Here is a 14,899-nt window from a genome sequence, read left to right on the forward strand (position 1 = left end):
TAATTTGAAAAGATACATACAATGTTCACAGCAGCACTATTTACAATAACCAAGATATAGAAACAACCCAAGTGCCCATCAATAGATGAGTGGCTTAAGAAGATGTGGTATACATATACAATGGAATATCACTCAGCCATTAAAACAATGAAATATTGCCATTTGCAGCAACATGGATGGACCTAGAGAATATTATGCTTAGTGAATTAAGTTAGACAGAGAAAGACAAATACTATATATCACTTACATGTGTAATCTAAAAAATAATACAAATGAATGTATATACAAAATAAAAACAGACTCACAGCCATAGAAAACAAGCTTATGGTTACCAAAGAGGAGAGGTGCGGGGAAGGACAAATTAGGAGAACAGGATTAACAGATAAAACTATTATACATGAAATAGATTAAAAAAAACAAGGATTTACTGTATAGCACAGGGAATTATACCCAATATCTTATAATAATCTATAATATAATCTGCAAAAATACTGAGTCACTATGCTGTACACCTGAAACTAACACAATATTGTAAATGAACTATACTTCAATAAAAAAAGAAAGATCCATCCATCCATGTTGCCCTGTGTTGATTTAATTTGTTGTCTCTGACCTGCTACAGAACAGTCTGTGGTTTCCACTCACCCCAAATGATTTATCCACTCCTCCATAATGAAGATCCAGATTTTTTCCAACTCTTCACCACAAATGATACTTTAGTGAGCATCCTCATATGCTGTCCCTCATGGTGCTAGTGAGAAATTCCTGGACATAAATCCAGGAGCAATTTGGGACATTTCTTCATATACCAGTTCTTTCTGTTTCCTTTCCTACAAATTGCCTGTTCATAATCTTTGCTCATTTTGCAATTGATTTTGATTTTTTTTTTCTTCTTAATTTGGAGGAATTCCTTGCTTATTCTAGATACTTGCTGTTTTGTAACATTCCAAATAACTTCTCTAAATCTGTCACCTGGTCTCTGTTCTTGCTGTCCTTCATGAACAGAAGTCTTATTTTGATGTAATTCAATTAATTTTTTTTTTTGCCTTATGGTCTGTGCCTTTGAAGTTTTGTTTAAAAAAATCCCATCCCATCTCCAGTTCTCAAAGATTTTTACTTTGTATTTTTGTCTATTGACTTTATGGGCTTACATTTCTATTGCCTTTTTTAAAAAAAATACAATTACTTAAATAACCTTATTCTTCTAACATTATGAGTGAAACAAGCTTTGGAGGGCAAATCCAAGAAATTGACCGTTGTTGACGTCAATTGCTTCTATGAAAAGTATGTGATCTGAGTTCCAAAACACCAAGCTGGGAGTAAACTTTTGGAATAGATCCTATTTATGCACTGAGGGGTGCCAGGATATTTATGAAAAGCAACTCTAAAGTAACAATACTGCTCTGGCCATGGTTGTTGGCCTCAGTATCATAACATTATAATTGTAGTGTTAATATGATTATAAATGACCCTGAGCAGTGTTGCTTAAAGCATTGCCCTCAAATCAACTGCATCACATTTACTTAAATGTACTTATTAAAAATACAGATTTCAGTGTCAACACCCATGGAATATATGACACAAAGAGTGAACCCGAACATAAACTATGGAGTTTGGTTGATAATAATGTGTAAATGTTGGTTCATCAATTGTAATAAAAGAGCCACATTGATGCGGGATGTTGATGGTGGGGAGGCTGTGTATATGGGGAAAGGGGTGTGTGGCAGCTCAGACTTTTTGCTTGATTTTGCTGTAATCCTTAAACTGCTTTAAAAAATAAAGTTTATTAATTAAAAAAGAAGACTCCTTAGAGCTGTTCCTTAGAACTACTAAAGCCATAATTTCATTTTTTCATTAGCATCCCAGGTAAATATTATTCTCATAGAAGTTTGATAGCTACTACCTGAAATGTATATTTTAATAATAATAATAATAATAATAATAATAATAATAATAAAAAGGTTTGTTACCTGGTGGGTGTGAATTATCTGGCGAGGGAAGGGATCAGTTTAGACTGTATCAGGAGAGAGAGCCAGAGATAAATGGGTTTTGAATAATGAGGGAGGAGTCCCCCAGTTTATTTTAGCTTCTAATAAAGATTACTTATGTTTGTTTGACATATGGATTTTATTTGCCATGTATATGGTGAGGAAAATAAAGATGTGTTCTGACCAAAACACAGGCACATACTAGCCTAGTAGCACTAAACTTTTATCACCCTATGTAAGAAGTGAAGTGATTGTATTCTCCTACATTCAGGGGATTCTTGTCTTTACTGCTTTTTCTGCCTGGGTGGAATCCCTTCCCTCTATCACTTCTGAAGGACACTTCTCACAGACATTTTTAAGGCCTTGAGTTTGGCTCTCATCTGTCCAGCAATGCAGTGAAGGAATTTTCTGCCAGGTTGAAATTGGGTAACATTGTAATGAGTGAGTCTTATTTCTATCAGGGGATCATGGGGTCTCCTTGGTGACTGTCACTGAATTTACAGAGCTGGCTATACGGTTTGAGCTCTTTGAGTAGCAAATATAATGGAATACCTCCTCCCCCATCCCGCCCCTGATCATCCTGAGATATGAGCACATGCAGGAAGATTACAAAAAACAAAGCAAAAAATCCCACAAAACCTCCAACCAACCAAGCCTCACCAGTCGTATTGAAAATATTTGTAAAATTACCATATGAAAAAAGTCATATTTAAACATGCGGAGGGAACAATTTCTAGATCTTAATGAGGTCCCCATTATGATGCAGAGTTGCTAAGAACAAAGGGAGACCATAGTGCAGTGGTTAGGGTGTGGGCTCTGCACCGCATGAACCATGGCATACAAACAAGCTCTAGATATGTGTTTGTCAAGTAAAATTAAAGCTCTCAAAATAGAAACAGTTTTGATAGGTGTCAGACATTGTGACAGTTTACATGCACTATCTCATTTTCACAAAATGAGGCAGGTTCTATTAATGTCCTTACAGATGAGGACACTGGGGCTTAGAGAGGTTTGCCCAAGTTCACAGAGACAGCAGATGCCACAGATCGATTTCCCAGGGCTGGCAGAAAGCTCTGGTTCCAAAAATAACAGCAACTGAACTGTATCAGAGATGATTATTTAGCCTATTATAGAATGAAACGACTATTTTCATGGGTTACCTACTGATTTCTAATTATAAAAATTCAGACTGATGAGATGATCTTTATTTCCCCTCTCTGTGGCTTAGCTTCCTCATCTGTAAAACGAGGGCGCTGGGTGAAGCCATCGGTCCTCAGCCCTGGCTGCACATGAGAACCTCCTGAGGAGTTCTCATACCTGGATCCACCTCATGCCAACTGAATTAGAATCTCTGCAGTGGCGCCCAAGCACTGGAATCTATTTTTAAGCTCCCCAGGTGATTGTAAAGAGCCAAGTGATTTCTGACTCTACAAGTCCTCACTCTGTGATTATATTTCAACATTTCTTTAGCTTGACCCTGTCCCCCGCCGCACCCCAGTACAGATGAGAGGACAGAGTTGGCCATTCACCCAACATCTGAAGAGTTATTAAGCCCACCACTAAGACTTTTTATCAGTTTGATTAAAAAAAAGAAAAAGAAAAAACAAAAAACCAAACAGTCACCCATGCTTTTAGAGGATTTTCCTGAAAAAGAAACTTCAAGACAGTGTCATCTGGTAATCTGCTACCATGTACTGATCTACATAGCATCTTTGAGCCCCCCTTACCAAGGTCAGGAAAGGGTTTTCTTATTTTTTCTTTTTTAAATGGGTGAACTGGAAACAAAGCTCCCAGAGCCCAGACAACTGCACTTCTCCTGTCTGGACAGTCAGAGAACGTCTGGTTCATTTTGTTTGTTGGCATTGGCACCAAAAGGCCAGCCCCTGGTGAGAAGCTATCAGGTGAGCAGACGGAATTTGCTCATGTGACTTCTTCTGGGCTTGTCACCTTCTCTGGGACAAGGCACAGTGTTTTAGATTTTCTTTGGAGAAGCTGCCCCTTGTAAGGGCTCCGGATCGGAGCCCTCCTTTCAGTGAGCACCGCAGCTTCACCCGCTGCCGCGAGGGGCTGTGTCCGGCTTCTCTCCAGCGACCGGCCTGTCTAGCGGTTCTGTCAGAACATGTGTTGGGGTGGCTGACACTAACACCACAGCTGCTTTTCTCCCTGGTTGAATTCTGCCCTTCACATCTCTTGACAACATCATCACTCTCGCTCTTGTGGGCTTGACAGCGCATTGACTTGCAGACAGCATTGCATGGCAGTTGCCAGAATTCACATTTCATCTCCTGGTTATTCCAGACACATCATCAAAGGTGACATGGTGAAGTTAAGTTAGGGAGATGATATCTACTCAGGCCAAACCGATTTTTCCCCACCAAATCTGAGGCTGAGATTATGTGTGCAGCAGAGCAGGAAGCAAAAGTCAATGCAATGCATAAATACAGCGCTTGCTGAGGATCAGCTGGCTGACTGACTGGAAAGACATTGTTCAAGGGTGATAACGTTGGCGGTACAATGGACTTTCCCCCAAAACAGTTTCTGGAGTTTAGATTTTCAGTAGGCTGCTCTAAAACGAATGCTTTAGCGGTAAGTGAGAACTCCCCACCTCTCTCTTCTGACTTGTCCCTGTCCGCAACATATCTATTGCATTTTTTTCATTTCTTCACAGTTGTGTTCTCCTTTGTTTATTTACTACTAATAGACTCACTGATTTTTTCCACAAGCTGATTTTTTTAAAGCCTCTCAGCAGATGAAACCTTGCATGTCAAATTGTCCTTGGGAAGCAGTCTCTGCTTATTATAGCATCATCTTTCACTGGCGCTGGAGTGAGGCAGCTGTCAGGGACGGCATGCACTCACAGAGGTGGTACCAACAAAGTGACCTGGTGAAGCCATGGCTATGAGAACGGGATTGGAACTCAGAAATATAACCTAGTACCTATAACACTACATGTTCTCCCCAAAGAGACTGAGGGCAAACCTTGTCCCACTCATTCTGGAACTCTCAGTGTTTATCACGAGGCTTGGCACACACGAGGTGTGGAGGAAGTGTTTGATGAGTTGACTGCTGTGGTTTTGCCCATTGCTCGGCACACAGCAAGCACAGAGTACATTTTTGTGCCTGTTGAAATAGGGCCTAAAGAGGTACACTGATTTGCTGAGTGGCAGAGTTACAGTATATGGTTCCAACATGCCGTTCTCTGATTCTTTAAAAATATGTATCTATGTGTAACATGCAGGCAAATTTATTTCCTTTGCAATCCATGAAGTAAGAGACAAACTGCTTCATGTGCAGGAAACATGTTAAATGGGACATTTACTTACACAATTCTTTCATGGAATTGATTCAATAAAAGTAATAATAACAAGTGCTTAAATTTATTAAGCATTTACTATGTGCTGAGAACTATAATACTGGATATAACAGATAAATAAGACATAGTCCTTGCTGTCAAGAAACTTGGAGTAAAAAAATGTAATTTGCAGGGGTTTTTTTGGGGGGAGGGTGGTCATATTTTGTAAAGCACTAATAGAACATCTATTTCTGCAAGTAATCTCAACATTTATTTATCTCAGCAGTATCCGCTTGGCACTGTGTCCTTACCTCCCCTACCAGACGTTAAAAACAGAAGATGTGATACACACACACACACACACACACACACACACACACACAACGGAATACTATTCAATAATAAAAAAGAACGAAATTTTGCCATTTGCAGCAACATGGATGGACTTGGAGGGCATTATGCTAATAACAATAAGTCAGAGAAATGTCAGACGGAGAAAGACAAATACTGTATGATATCACTTATATGTGGAATCTAAAAAATACAACAAACTAGTGAATATAACAAAAAAGAAGCAGACACATATATAGAGAACAAACTAGTGGTTACCATCAGAGAGAGGGAGGGGGGAGGGAAAATGTAAGACTGGGAGACTGGGAGGTACAAACTATTAAGTATAAAATAGGCTACAAGGATATATTGTACAGCACGGAGAATATAGCCAATATTTTATAATAACTATAAATGGAATATAACCTTTAAAAATTGTGAATCACTGTATTGTATATCTTTATATAATATCGTATAGCAACTATATCTCAATAAAAAAATCAGAAAAAAAAAACCCCCAAAAAAACAGCTCTGTGTCTCCTTTGCCAGGGGCAAGTGAAGTGACAGGTTACATTTTCAGGGTGTTTTTCGACCTCACAATGGAATCAGTGAGCATGCAGCAAGAATGTAAACATCACTTGCCAAAAAAGTTTCATGTACACTAAAAAAACAAGTCTGAGTAGGGAAACTGAGCCCCAAGGAGATTTAACTAGAATGAAAGTCAAGAACACTAATGTTTCATTTGGTACCTGTGCTTCTCCAGGTAGGGCATGTGGAAAAAAAACCAGAGACTCCAGCATGAATAAGAGGAAAGCTAGAGGGGTTCATTGTTAGGAAACTAACTAGATAAACAGGAAGCAACTAAACTACTGGAGAATATTTATGGGGGAGAAAAAATTTTCAGAGGTATATTTGTGGCCTAGAAGTTTAAATATGTAGATAAGAATACTAGAAATAAGAGATGTCACGAACTGAGATGGGGAAGACTGTGGGGGAAGGAGGCTTTGTGGGAAAGATAAGGAGCTCAGTTTTGGAAAGTTTGTTAAGTTTGAGAAGCTAATTTAGATATTAAAAAAGGGTGTCAAGTAGGCAGTTGGGTATATGAGACCAGAGTTCATCGGAGAGGTGGGAGGTGGATTAAATTTGGGAGTCATTAGGGTACAGCAGTCATTGAAAGTCATGGCAGAGATAACCTGGGATATGAGCACAGGTAGAGTGGAGAGATAGATAGTGAGGAATCAGCAAAGCATACTGAGCCCAAGGAGCCCCACAGAGGCAAGAGGAAATCTAGGCAAGGTCAGCTACTGGAAGCCAGCTAAAGACAGACCTTCAGATGGGGCCAGTAGTCAACTGTGAAAGGTTGCTGATAAGTCAATACAAGGATTGATAATTGACTATGAAATTTAACAATTAGGAGATTGGGGGTGACCTTCATAAGACAGTGTCTGTGAAGTGCTGGGGGTGAGAACATGAATGGAGTGAGCTTATGAAAGAGTGAGAGGAGAGGAATTAGAAGCTCCAAGTATATAAAACAACTCTATGAGCACTAAGGTCTGCTCCAACTCTGAGACTGATGTGAGCCCTTCTGAAAAAGTGTCAGGATGTATGCCATATTTTTAGAGGTACACTCTGAGATGCCCTGATGACCAAGAGGCCTTTGTTCAAATCCCATTGGGAAACAAGACAATTCACTATGGCCTTATTAAAGCTTTAATTCAAAGCACTTGAAGATACTTTCTTTCCTAGGCTTCCTGATCTTACCTCACCAGGTTTTTATAAAGTTACAGAGTCAAGTAAGAGGATGAGTTTTAAATCAAGGCTGTCCCCCATTCTCAAGTGTATTTAACTTTTGATTGAATAATATTATCTAAAAGCTACCAAATGAAAATAAGACTATACTCTTACTTGCACAGGGCTGACTAGTCAAGTGGAAAGCAATAGAATCAGCATCCAGAAAGAATTGATTACATCATGTTGTGTAATAGAAAGAACTTGAAATTTCAAGTAAAATGATTTGTGTTTGAGTCCTGGATCCATTCCTTCCTCGCTGTGAAAATTTACACAAAATATTTAACTTTTATGAGCCTCGGTTTTTGACGTGTAAAACTAGGATGATGATAACTACTTCACAGGATTATTCCAAAGATCAATTAAAATGTCATATGGGGGAAATGATGTCATATGGGGGAAAATGATGTCATATGGGGGAAATGATGTCATATGGGGAAATGATGTCATATGGGGAAATGATGTCATATGGGGGAAATGATGTCATATGTGGGAAATGATAAGCAATAAGTAAAGCCTATATCAATATCATTGATTATAAATTGCTTCTACATCTATGCTTTTGGCAGATTCTCCCAACCCTACAGAGGAGGCAGAGCTGGGTATTATCATTCCCATTTTAAAGAAAGTGAAGCTGAGGCTCTGAGATGTTAAGAGACCTGTTCAAAGTCACATGATGAATAAGTGCCAGAGTTGAGACCAGAAAAAAAGTGTGTGTCTGTGATCTGGGGCCTTGTTCACTGTCCAGGTGTCCACATGGACATCACATAATATGGGAATCTAGTGGGGCAAGGAGCCTCCTCTGCACGGAACAGAGTTTCTAAATCTGACTCATTCTCCTCTTGGTGGTGTGCACGAGTGGGGCTGTGACAGCAGGTTCAGTGGGGAGGTACACGGCTGAGGGAGAAACACCTAGGCATCCTGGACCTCCTTCCCCTTGACCTTTATCTTTCCCTTCTCCTAGTCACCTCTGCATTGCTACCAAGTCCCTAAAAGAGCCTTTAGTGTATTCATTGCTCTGAGGGTAGACGCTCTTACGACTCTCAGAGCATCCTTAAAGGATGCCTCTGAAGGTGTCCCTTGAATTGGAATATTTTACAGCTGGAAGAAACCTCAGATGTCATTTAGGTAAGTCTGCATTTTACAGAGAAGGAAGCTGAATTCCGGAACTATTAAGATATGAAGGCAAGGCTCCTCAGGTCACATCACACCAGCTCTGGGCAGTGCACACTCTTTCCACAGACCACACTGCCGCCCTCAATGAGGCCATGGCACGGCATGGTACCTTAAATCAAAATCTTGAAGCATTTCTCAATTAGTTATTTAAGTAAAATGAATTTATTCTAACTCCCCCTATTACAGCATTAAAAAGAGCTTAAACCACTTAATAAATAAGTGGCAGCTGGAGTCACCTCTTGATGGATAATCATGTTTTCTCATTTGAAGTTAAAGTGCTAGAAGACAAAGTGACTTTAAAACTGCTCATGAGAGGCCCCAATTATCTGATAAGCAATTCCAAAGACCATACACATAAAGGCAGAAACAGACCTCTTTATGAATGGTGTCTGACAAGGAAAGAGATATTTGTGGCAAAGAAGCTCTTGAAAATGTAATTATTTATCCTTTCACAATTAATGAAAGAAATTGAAAATGAAGCTTTCATTTCAAATCCTTTTTATCTGGATGAAACTTTAATTTTACATAATGAAATTGCCTTCACAGTTCAGTGTGTTAAAATATGCAGTTAAGCAGCATATCAAGGTTAAATGCCGACTGTTGTTGGCTCACTTAGAAATCATGCTGCCCAACGCCGAAAACAAGAATGAACACCTGCTACTATCCCCAGATCCAGGGACAGCACACAGCCTGCAGGGCTGGCTCCCCAAATGCAGGGGATGCAGTTGATTTTTCTTGCATATGCCAACTCCTGTATAAAGTTAGTTGGATATTTAAAGTTTCCACTTCTCTTTGTTTTTCAGTGGGGCTCTTTTTGGTTTGTTTGTTTGTTTGTTAGAGCGCCATAGATGACTAACCTTCTCTCTTACAGAAGTCTGTCCTAAGACAACACTTGCATCACCAAAGTTGTTGCTTTCAGTTTGGTGAAACAATGTTAAAACTCCTTTATTCAGATTTTGCCGTTTCGCAATTTATGATGAATTTCAGCTTAGATCTCTTTTAAATTATATTTACACTCTTAGAAAAGGAGGACCTTATGAAATGCTGTGGGAGGTGTGGTATGGGAACATGAAAACGGGATTGAGGTGAGTTCATTGGACATATTTATCTTAAGAGACAGAGGTGGAGATGTTCATCTGTGGACCTCCCCGTTTTCCCTTTGAATAGCACCTTTGTGACAGTTAATTTATGGCTCTGGAGCATCCTATGGAGCACCTTTCACCTTCAGACTCTGTAAGTGGAGTAAAGGCAACAATCAGAACTGCATTCCCTTCCCTTCTCTGATATAGTCTGTAACAGTGATTCTTGTTTTGACCATTGGGGTGGTTGTTGGGAAAGACTTATGGATCTAAGCAATATCTTATTGTACTGAACTCATTTGGTGGCTTTTCTAGATATACAGGGCAACTGTGTTATTAGATTACAAAAGCCACATGAAGAAGAAATGATAATGAGACCTTTCAGGACAAACTTCTTCGAACTGGGGGCATATGTCACATTTGCAGGTTTATTCTTTCTATAATGGTCCTGCTACTTGTTATAAGATGTAGGTTGTTAGGATGATTGGCAGGCCATAAAACTGGAAGACTGTAAAAGATACTACAGTGTGTGTGGTGATATAACCTATATCATAACCTATTTCCTCTTCTGAGTCAAAGCTTGAGTTATGGTATTATCTGCTTCCATGATACCGGAAGGCATCATGTAGTTTATAAAATCTTCCAAAATTCCATGAGCTAGATTTGCCTCTTGTTTCATTGAATTGCCCTGGAACCCAAAGGAGGCCTTAGCTATCAAAGGACATCACATTAGTTTTATCAGAAAAAAAAAATTGATAGTGAAAAACAATGTTTCAATAAGGGAAAATTTATAATAACGTAGCCATGCAAAGTACCTATATATAACCAATTTCATAATTACAACTTATTCTTACAGATCCTCAGGGAAGTGAAATCTGAGAGAAGGTAACAATGATGTATTTAGTTTTGGTTACTGCATGCACTTCAAAGCCATTAAACTACTGGTTAGTGAAACTACATTCATACACAAACATACAAACAAACCACTGATTGGTTTTCCCTCAAACAACCTAAGTTTTTGCAAGTTTTAACACTGAACAAGTGTTTAAATAATAACAAACAATAACGGCTACTCTCTACAACAACTGTAAATCTCCTACTGTTTCTCAGAAACATGCAGGTTTGATTACATTTTATACAAGGCTTAGAAAACCCTGCTCTGATTTTTACAGACCCTATTGTTTATGGATCAGAACTGCCTGGGTAATAGAACTGCTGATACATTCTCAGAGTTCCAGGAAAAGGAATTTCAATTGTGAAATAAAAATGTGGTAGAATTGAAATGTTTCATCAATATGGCCTGGTGTTCTCTGCTGCTTTATTAGATCTATCTGATTTGATACAGATGAACTGCTACTGATTTTAGTCCTTCAGAACCAGATGGAAGAAACTCTAGAATGCATCCAAATATGATACGTTCAAATGGAGAAGATGATGAACACAGAAAAATTATTCACAGATAGTCCCTAAACCTTAGGCCTATTTTAGTCTTCTTTCCCATTAATGCTTTTACAAGGTGTTTCCAGTATATCATTGAGTAGAAAATGATGCTTTCTTTAATAAAGACCTAGACAGAAGGGATCAGACATCTACATTTAACTGAATCAACTGGAAGAAAAGACCCATCTTGGAAACTGTTGATTATTAGTCTATAATCCTGCCTGTTCCGTCCTGAAGTATGAATTCAGGAGAATTGTCAGTTGTATGTGTGATCCTGAGTTAGAATTCTCAGTGGCCAAGTGAAAACATTCCTGGCTTTGTTATTTTTTTCTCCCGAATTTTCTTCTTCGTATATGTGGTCAAAGGATATCTGGAAAGTTAAAGGTTCTCAATGTAACTTTGAATTGTACAGTGAATAAATAGAATTCTGGGTGGTGGTGGGAATCAAGCATTTGCAGAACAAACTAGTTTTCTTTAATTCATTCTCTAGGGAAAGGTAATTTATTCTAATATTGAGCTATCTCTACTATTAAATTTGAAGTGAAGTTAACAGGACAGAGACCTGTCTGTGTACATCCAACAAGACACAAAGACAATAGCCAAGGGCACCAAATTAATGAGTGCATGTGAAAGCACTTTAAACCTGCAACATGCTTTATAAGTGTAATCAGCATCTTCATATCATCCTTTTCATCTAGAAAAGGCAACTCGGAGGTAGCCGTGTTTTTAGGAAGTTCAGCACTATTCCCCTATGAAAGGATTATTTTTGTGTTTAGAATATTTTTGATAGAACCAAGTAAACTAATATGTATTCTGTCTATAAATCAGAGGAATAAAGGGCTCTCAGGTGCCTGCTGCTCTCCCGGACTTCTCTATTCATCTCTTTATAGTTCATGGTTTATGAGCATAAATTGTGATGCTCTAAGTATAAAGCTTGCTACACTATCATTACATTTGACATTCACGTAGATACTAATGTATGCTTATATCTGAGGCATGTTGAGGCAGTGAAGGGTTTTTCAAGTAAACACTATTTGAAATAAACTAAATTTCATAATTCAAGGATGGATTTAGTTCTTAATTAGGAATAAAAGCTAGAAGAAGGAGCCACTCAGTTGAAGGTGCTGATACAAGTCCAAAGTATTAAAGATAACATAAAGACAAAACAACTTAATGAACCTAAGGCTTTAACAAAACAGAGACAGTAAAATTCTATCCCAAGAAATTGGTTTAGAAATGTGGAAAGAAAATTAAAAGATTTATCTTGAACAACGACTTGCTAGCTCTTACTGGCACACTATAATATTCATGTATCATTCACTAGTCAATGTCCTATTTTCTATCCTAGTTTGTGTGTGTGTGTGTTTTACAGAAGGCATTTTCTTTTTGAAGAGAAATTTGAGGACTTTTGATTACCCAGGTAACACATTTTAAAATTCAGCTAATTAGGTAAACACTGAAATATCTAACTGTAACTATTTGTGGCAAGTATCTCTACCTCTTTCTGAGAGGTTGAGTCTGAATTCAAATATATTGATGGTGAGCAGTTTAACAAAGACGTTCATAGATGATTCTCAAAGACTCCCCACGCATTTATTTCAACCTGGAAAACAGCTGAATACGTGGCGAGAAAGCACTTGCTGTTTGGCCAAGTAGAGCCGCCCCACACCCACCCCCCCAAAAAAGTTGTTGTTTCATAACCATTAATTCATAGAAGGAAGAAACTGGAAAAACTGTATCTAAATAACAATGGACTCAGAAAGCCTCAGAAAGGTAAACGTAAAGATACACTATTTTAATTGTGTAAATGTCTTGAGTCTGGGAAAAGTCTGTGAACTAGACACCATTAAAAGATGCAGTATCTGCTAGTCCCAAACTCCCAATCCATCCTTCCCCCAACCCTCCTCCCCCTTGGCAAACAAGGTCCTACTGTATAGCACAGGGAACTATATTCAACATCCCGCAATAAACCATAACGGAAAAGAATATGAAAAAGAATGCAGATATATGTATAACTGAATCACTTTGCTGTACAGCAGAAATTAACACAACACTGTAAATCAACTATACTTCAATTTTTTTAAATGCAGCAAATTTGACCCAGAGGGGATGCACTGCTACCAGATGGGAAAGAAAGCAGAGTGTCATTTTTTGTGTTTGAGGTGTCCAGGTAAGAGTTCCCCAAAGCATCTTACCTTTGTTTTCTGCCTTCAGTTCCTCTGCCATCAAGCTGTCTTGTCGGTTACCGAGCACGAATGCCAGAAACGAGAGGATGAGGGCATCCAAAATCCCAATGATAGCCAGGATGTAAGCCCAGCGGACTGAACAAGCCCCAAGAGTGTACTTGTCTGTCTTTTCTCCACACATCCGTTTTACTTCATCTGAATCCCAGCCATCAGGGAAAATCATACAGCCAAGCACAAGGCAGGCAGCTTAGAGAGAGAGGAAAAAAAGAGAAAAGGAGTTGACATAAATTCCATTTTAGCAAATATAGCTACTATGTGTCAAATCATTGTCCAAATTCTTGATGTAAAAACCAGCAAATCTTACTGCTGTCCAACCCTGAGTGATTTTTTCCTGGTTAACTTAAAAGCAGCCCAGCACTCTGCAGTGAAAGGGGCTCTGGGAACACACTTTTCAGTGAGACTGAGCATTATAAGAGAGATTAAGGTATGTTGATCAATAAGAAAATACTAAAAAAAAAAAAAAAAAAAAATTGAATTCGAGTGCATTTGTGAGAAGGCTTCCACTGCAAATAGGCCACAGGCAATCCTAACACTGCAGAATGACAATTCAATGCTGGCTCTAAAGAGCTATAATAGCAGCCAGATTAGGGATTAGGATAACATGGAAAATACCAGAGCACATATTGACTTGGAGTCACAGTAAAAAATAGTTTCATATTGTGACCTCCAACACACACACTAAAAAGTTTCTTGAAACTATACTTACCACGTGCAATGCACTCTGATATTTTCTAGTCTATTCTCTGTTCTATTTCATTTTTTAAAAGGCCGAAAATCATGGTAACGCAGTGTGGCACCCCAGAGCTTTTATGGAAATTCAGGAATTTAAGGAGAATGCTTATGTTCTATTTCCCAAATATCACCATGTGGATCATATGAACACTTTCAAATAAGAATATGTTAATTTGAAGGCTTTTGTTGCTACTCTCTTTACATTTAATCCAATTATTTGAGGGTAAATAATGACAGTGTTAGGTTATATAGAGCATTCTGAATAGGTAGTTCACTCATTAATTCAACAAGTGCTTATTGAGTGTCTCCTAAGGAGTACCAGACACAGTTCTTGGTGCCATCAAGGGATACAGCCATCAAGAAAAGAGACATGGTTTATGTTATCATAGACTTTATGTTCTGTCAGGAAAGGAGGCTAAAAATGAGTAAGCATGCAAATAAAATAATTGTAAGTTGTAATAAGTAACAGACAAGAAAGAAACAAAGGGCTCAGATAGAGAATAGCGGGTGGGACCTTCTTTAGAGAAAGTGATCAGGTAAGGCCTCTTGAGGGGATGACATTTAAGCTAAGGCCAAAAGCAGGCAAAGCACTAGACATGTGAAATAGATGGGAAAGATGTTCCAGGCAACAGCATGTGCAAAGGCCCCGATGTTGGAAAGAGGCTTGGTGTATTTCAGAAGCTACCAGGAGATTAGTGATGGGGGTGGAGAAAGTGATCACGTTGATGCTGTGAGGCAGGCTATGCACCCCAGCAGGTTATTGTTTCCAGGGCATGTAACTAAAGAAGACTATGATGGCACAACCAAGTTAGAGTTCTGTGACTATCA

General features: G+C 38.7%; 1 protein-coding gene across 1 annotated transcript in view; it reads right to left on the reverse strand.

Annotated features, from left to right (window-relative positions):
- Window positions 1-14,899, reverse strand: part of LHFPL3 (LHFPL tetraspan subfamily member 3) — a 561,502-nt gene that overhangs the window by 159,081 nt on the left and 387,522 nt on the right. Inside the window, exon 2 of the mRNA XM_068550425.1 lies at window positions 13,289-13,525. Coding sequence (XP_068406526.1) covers window positions 13,289-13,525 — 237 coding nt within the window. The remainder of the gene's footprint in view (window positions 1-13,288; window positions 13,526-14,899) is intronic.

The sequence above is a fragment of the Eschrichtius robustus genome, chromosome 8, assembly GCF_028021215.1.
Source record: "Eschrichtius robustus isolate mEscRob2 chromosome 8, mEscRob2.pri, whole genome shotgun sequence".
NCBI lineage: Eukaryota > Metazoa > Chordata > Mammalia > Artiodactyla > Eschrichtiidae > Eschrichtius > Eschrichtius robustus.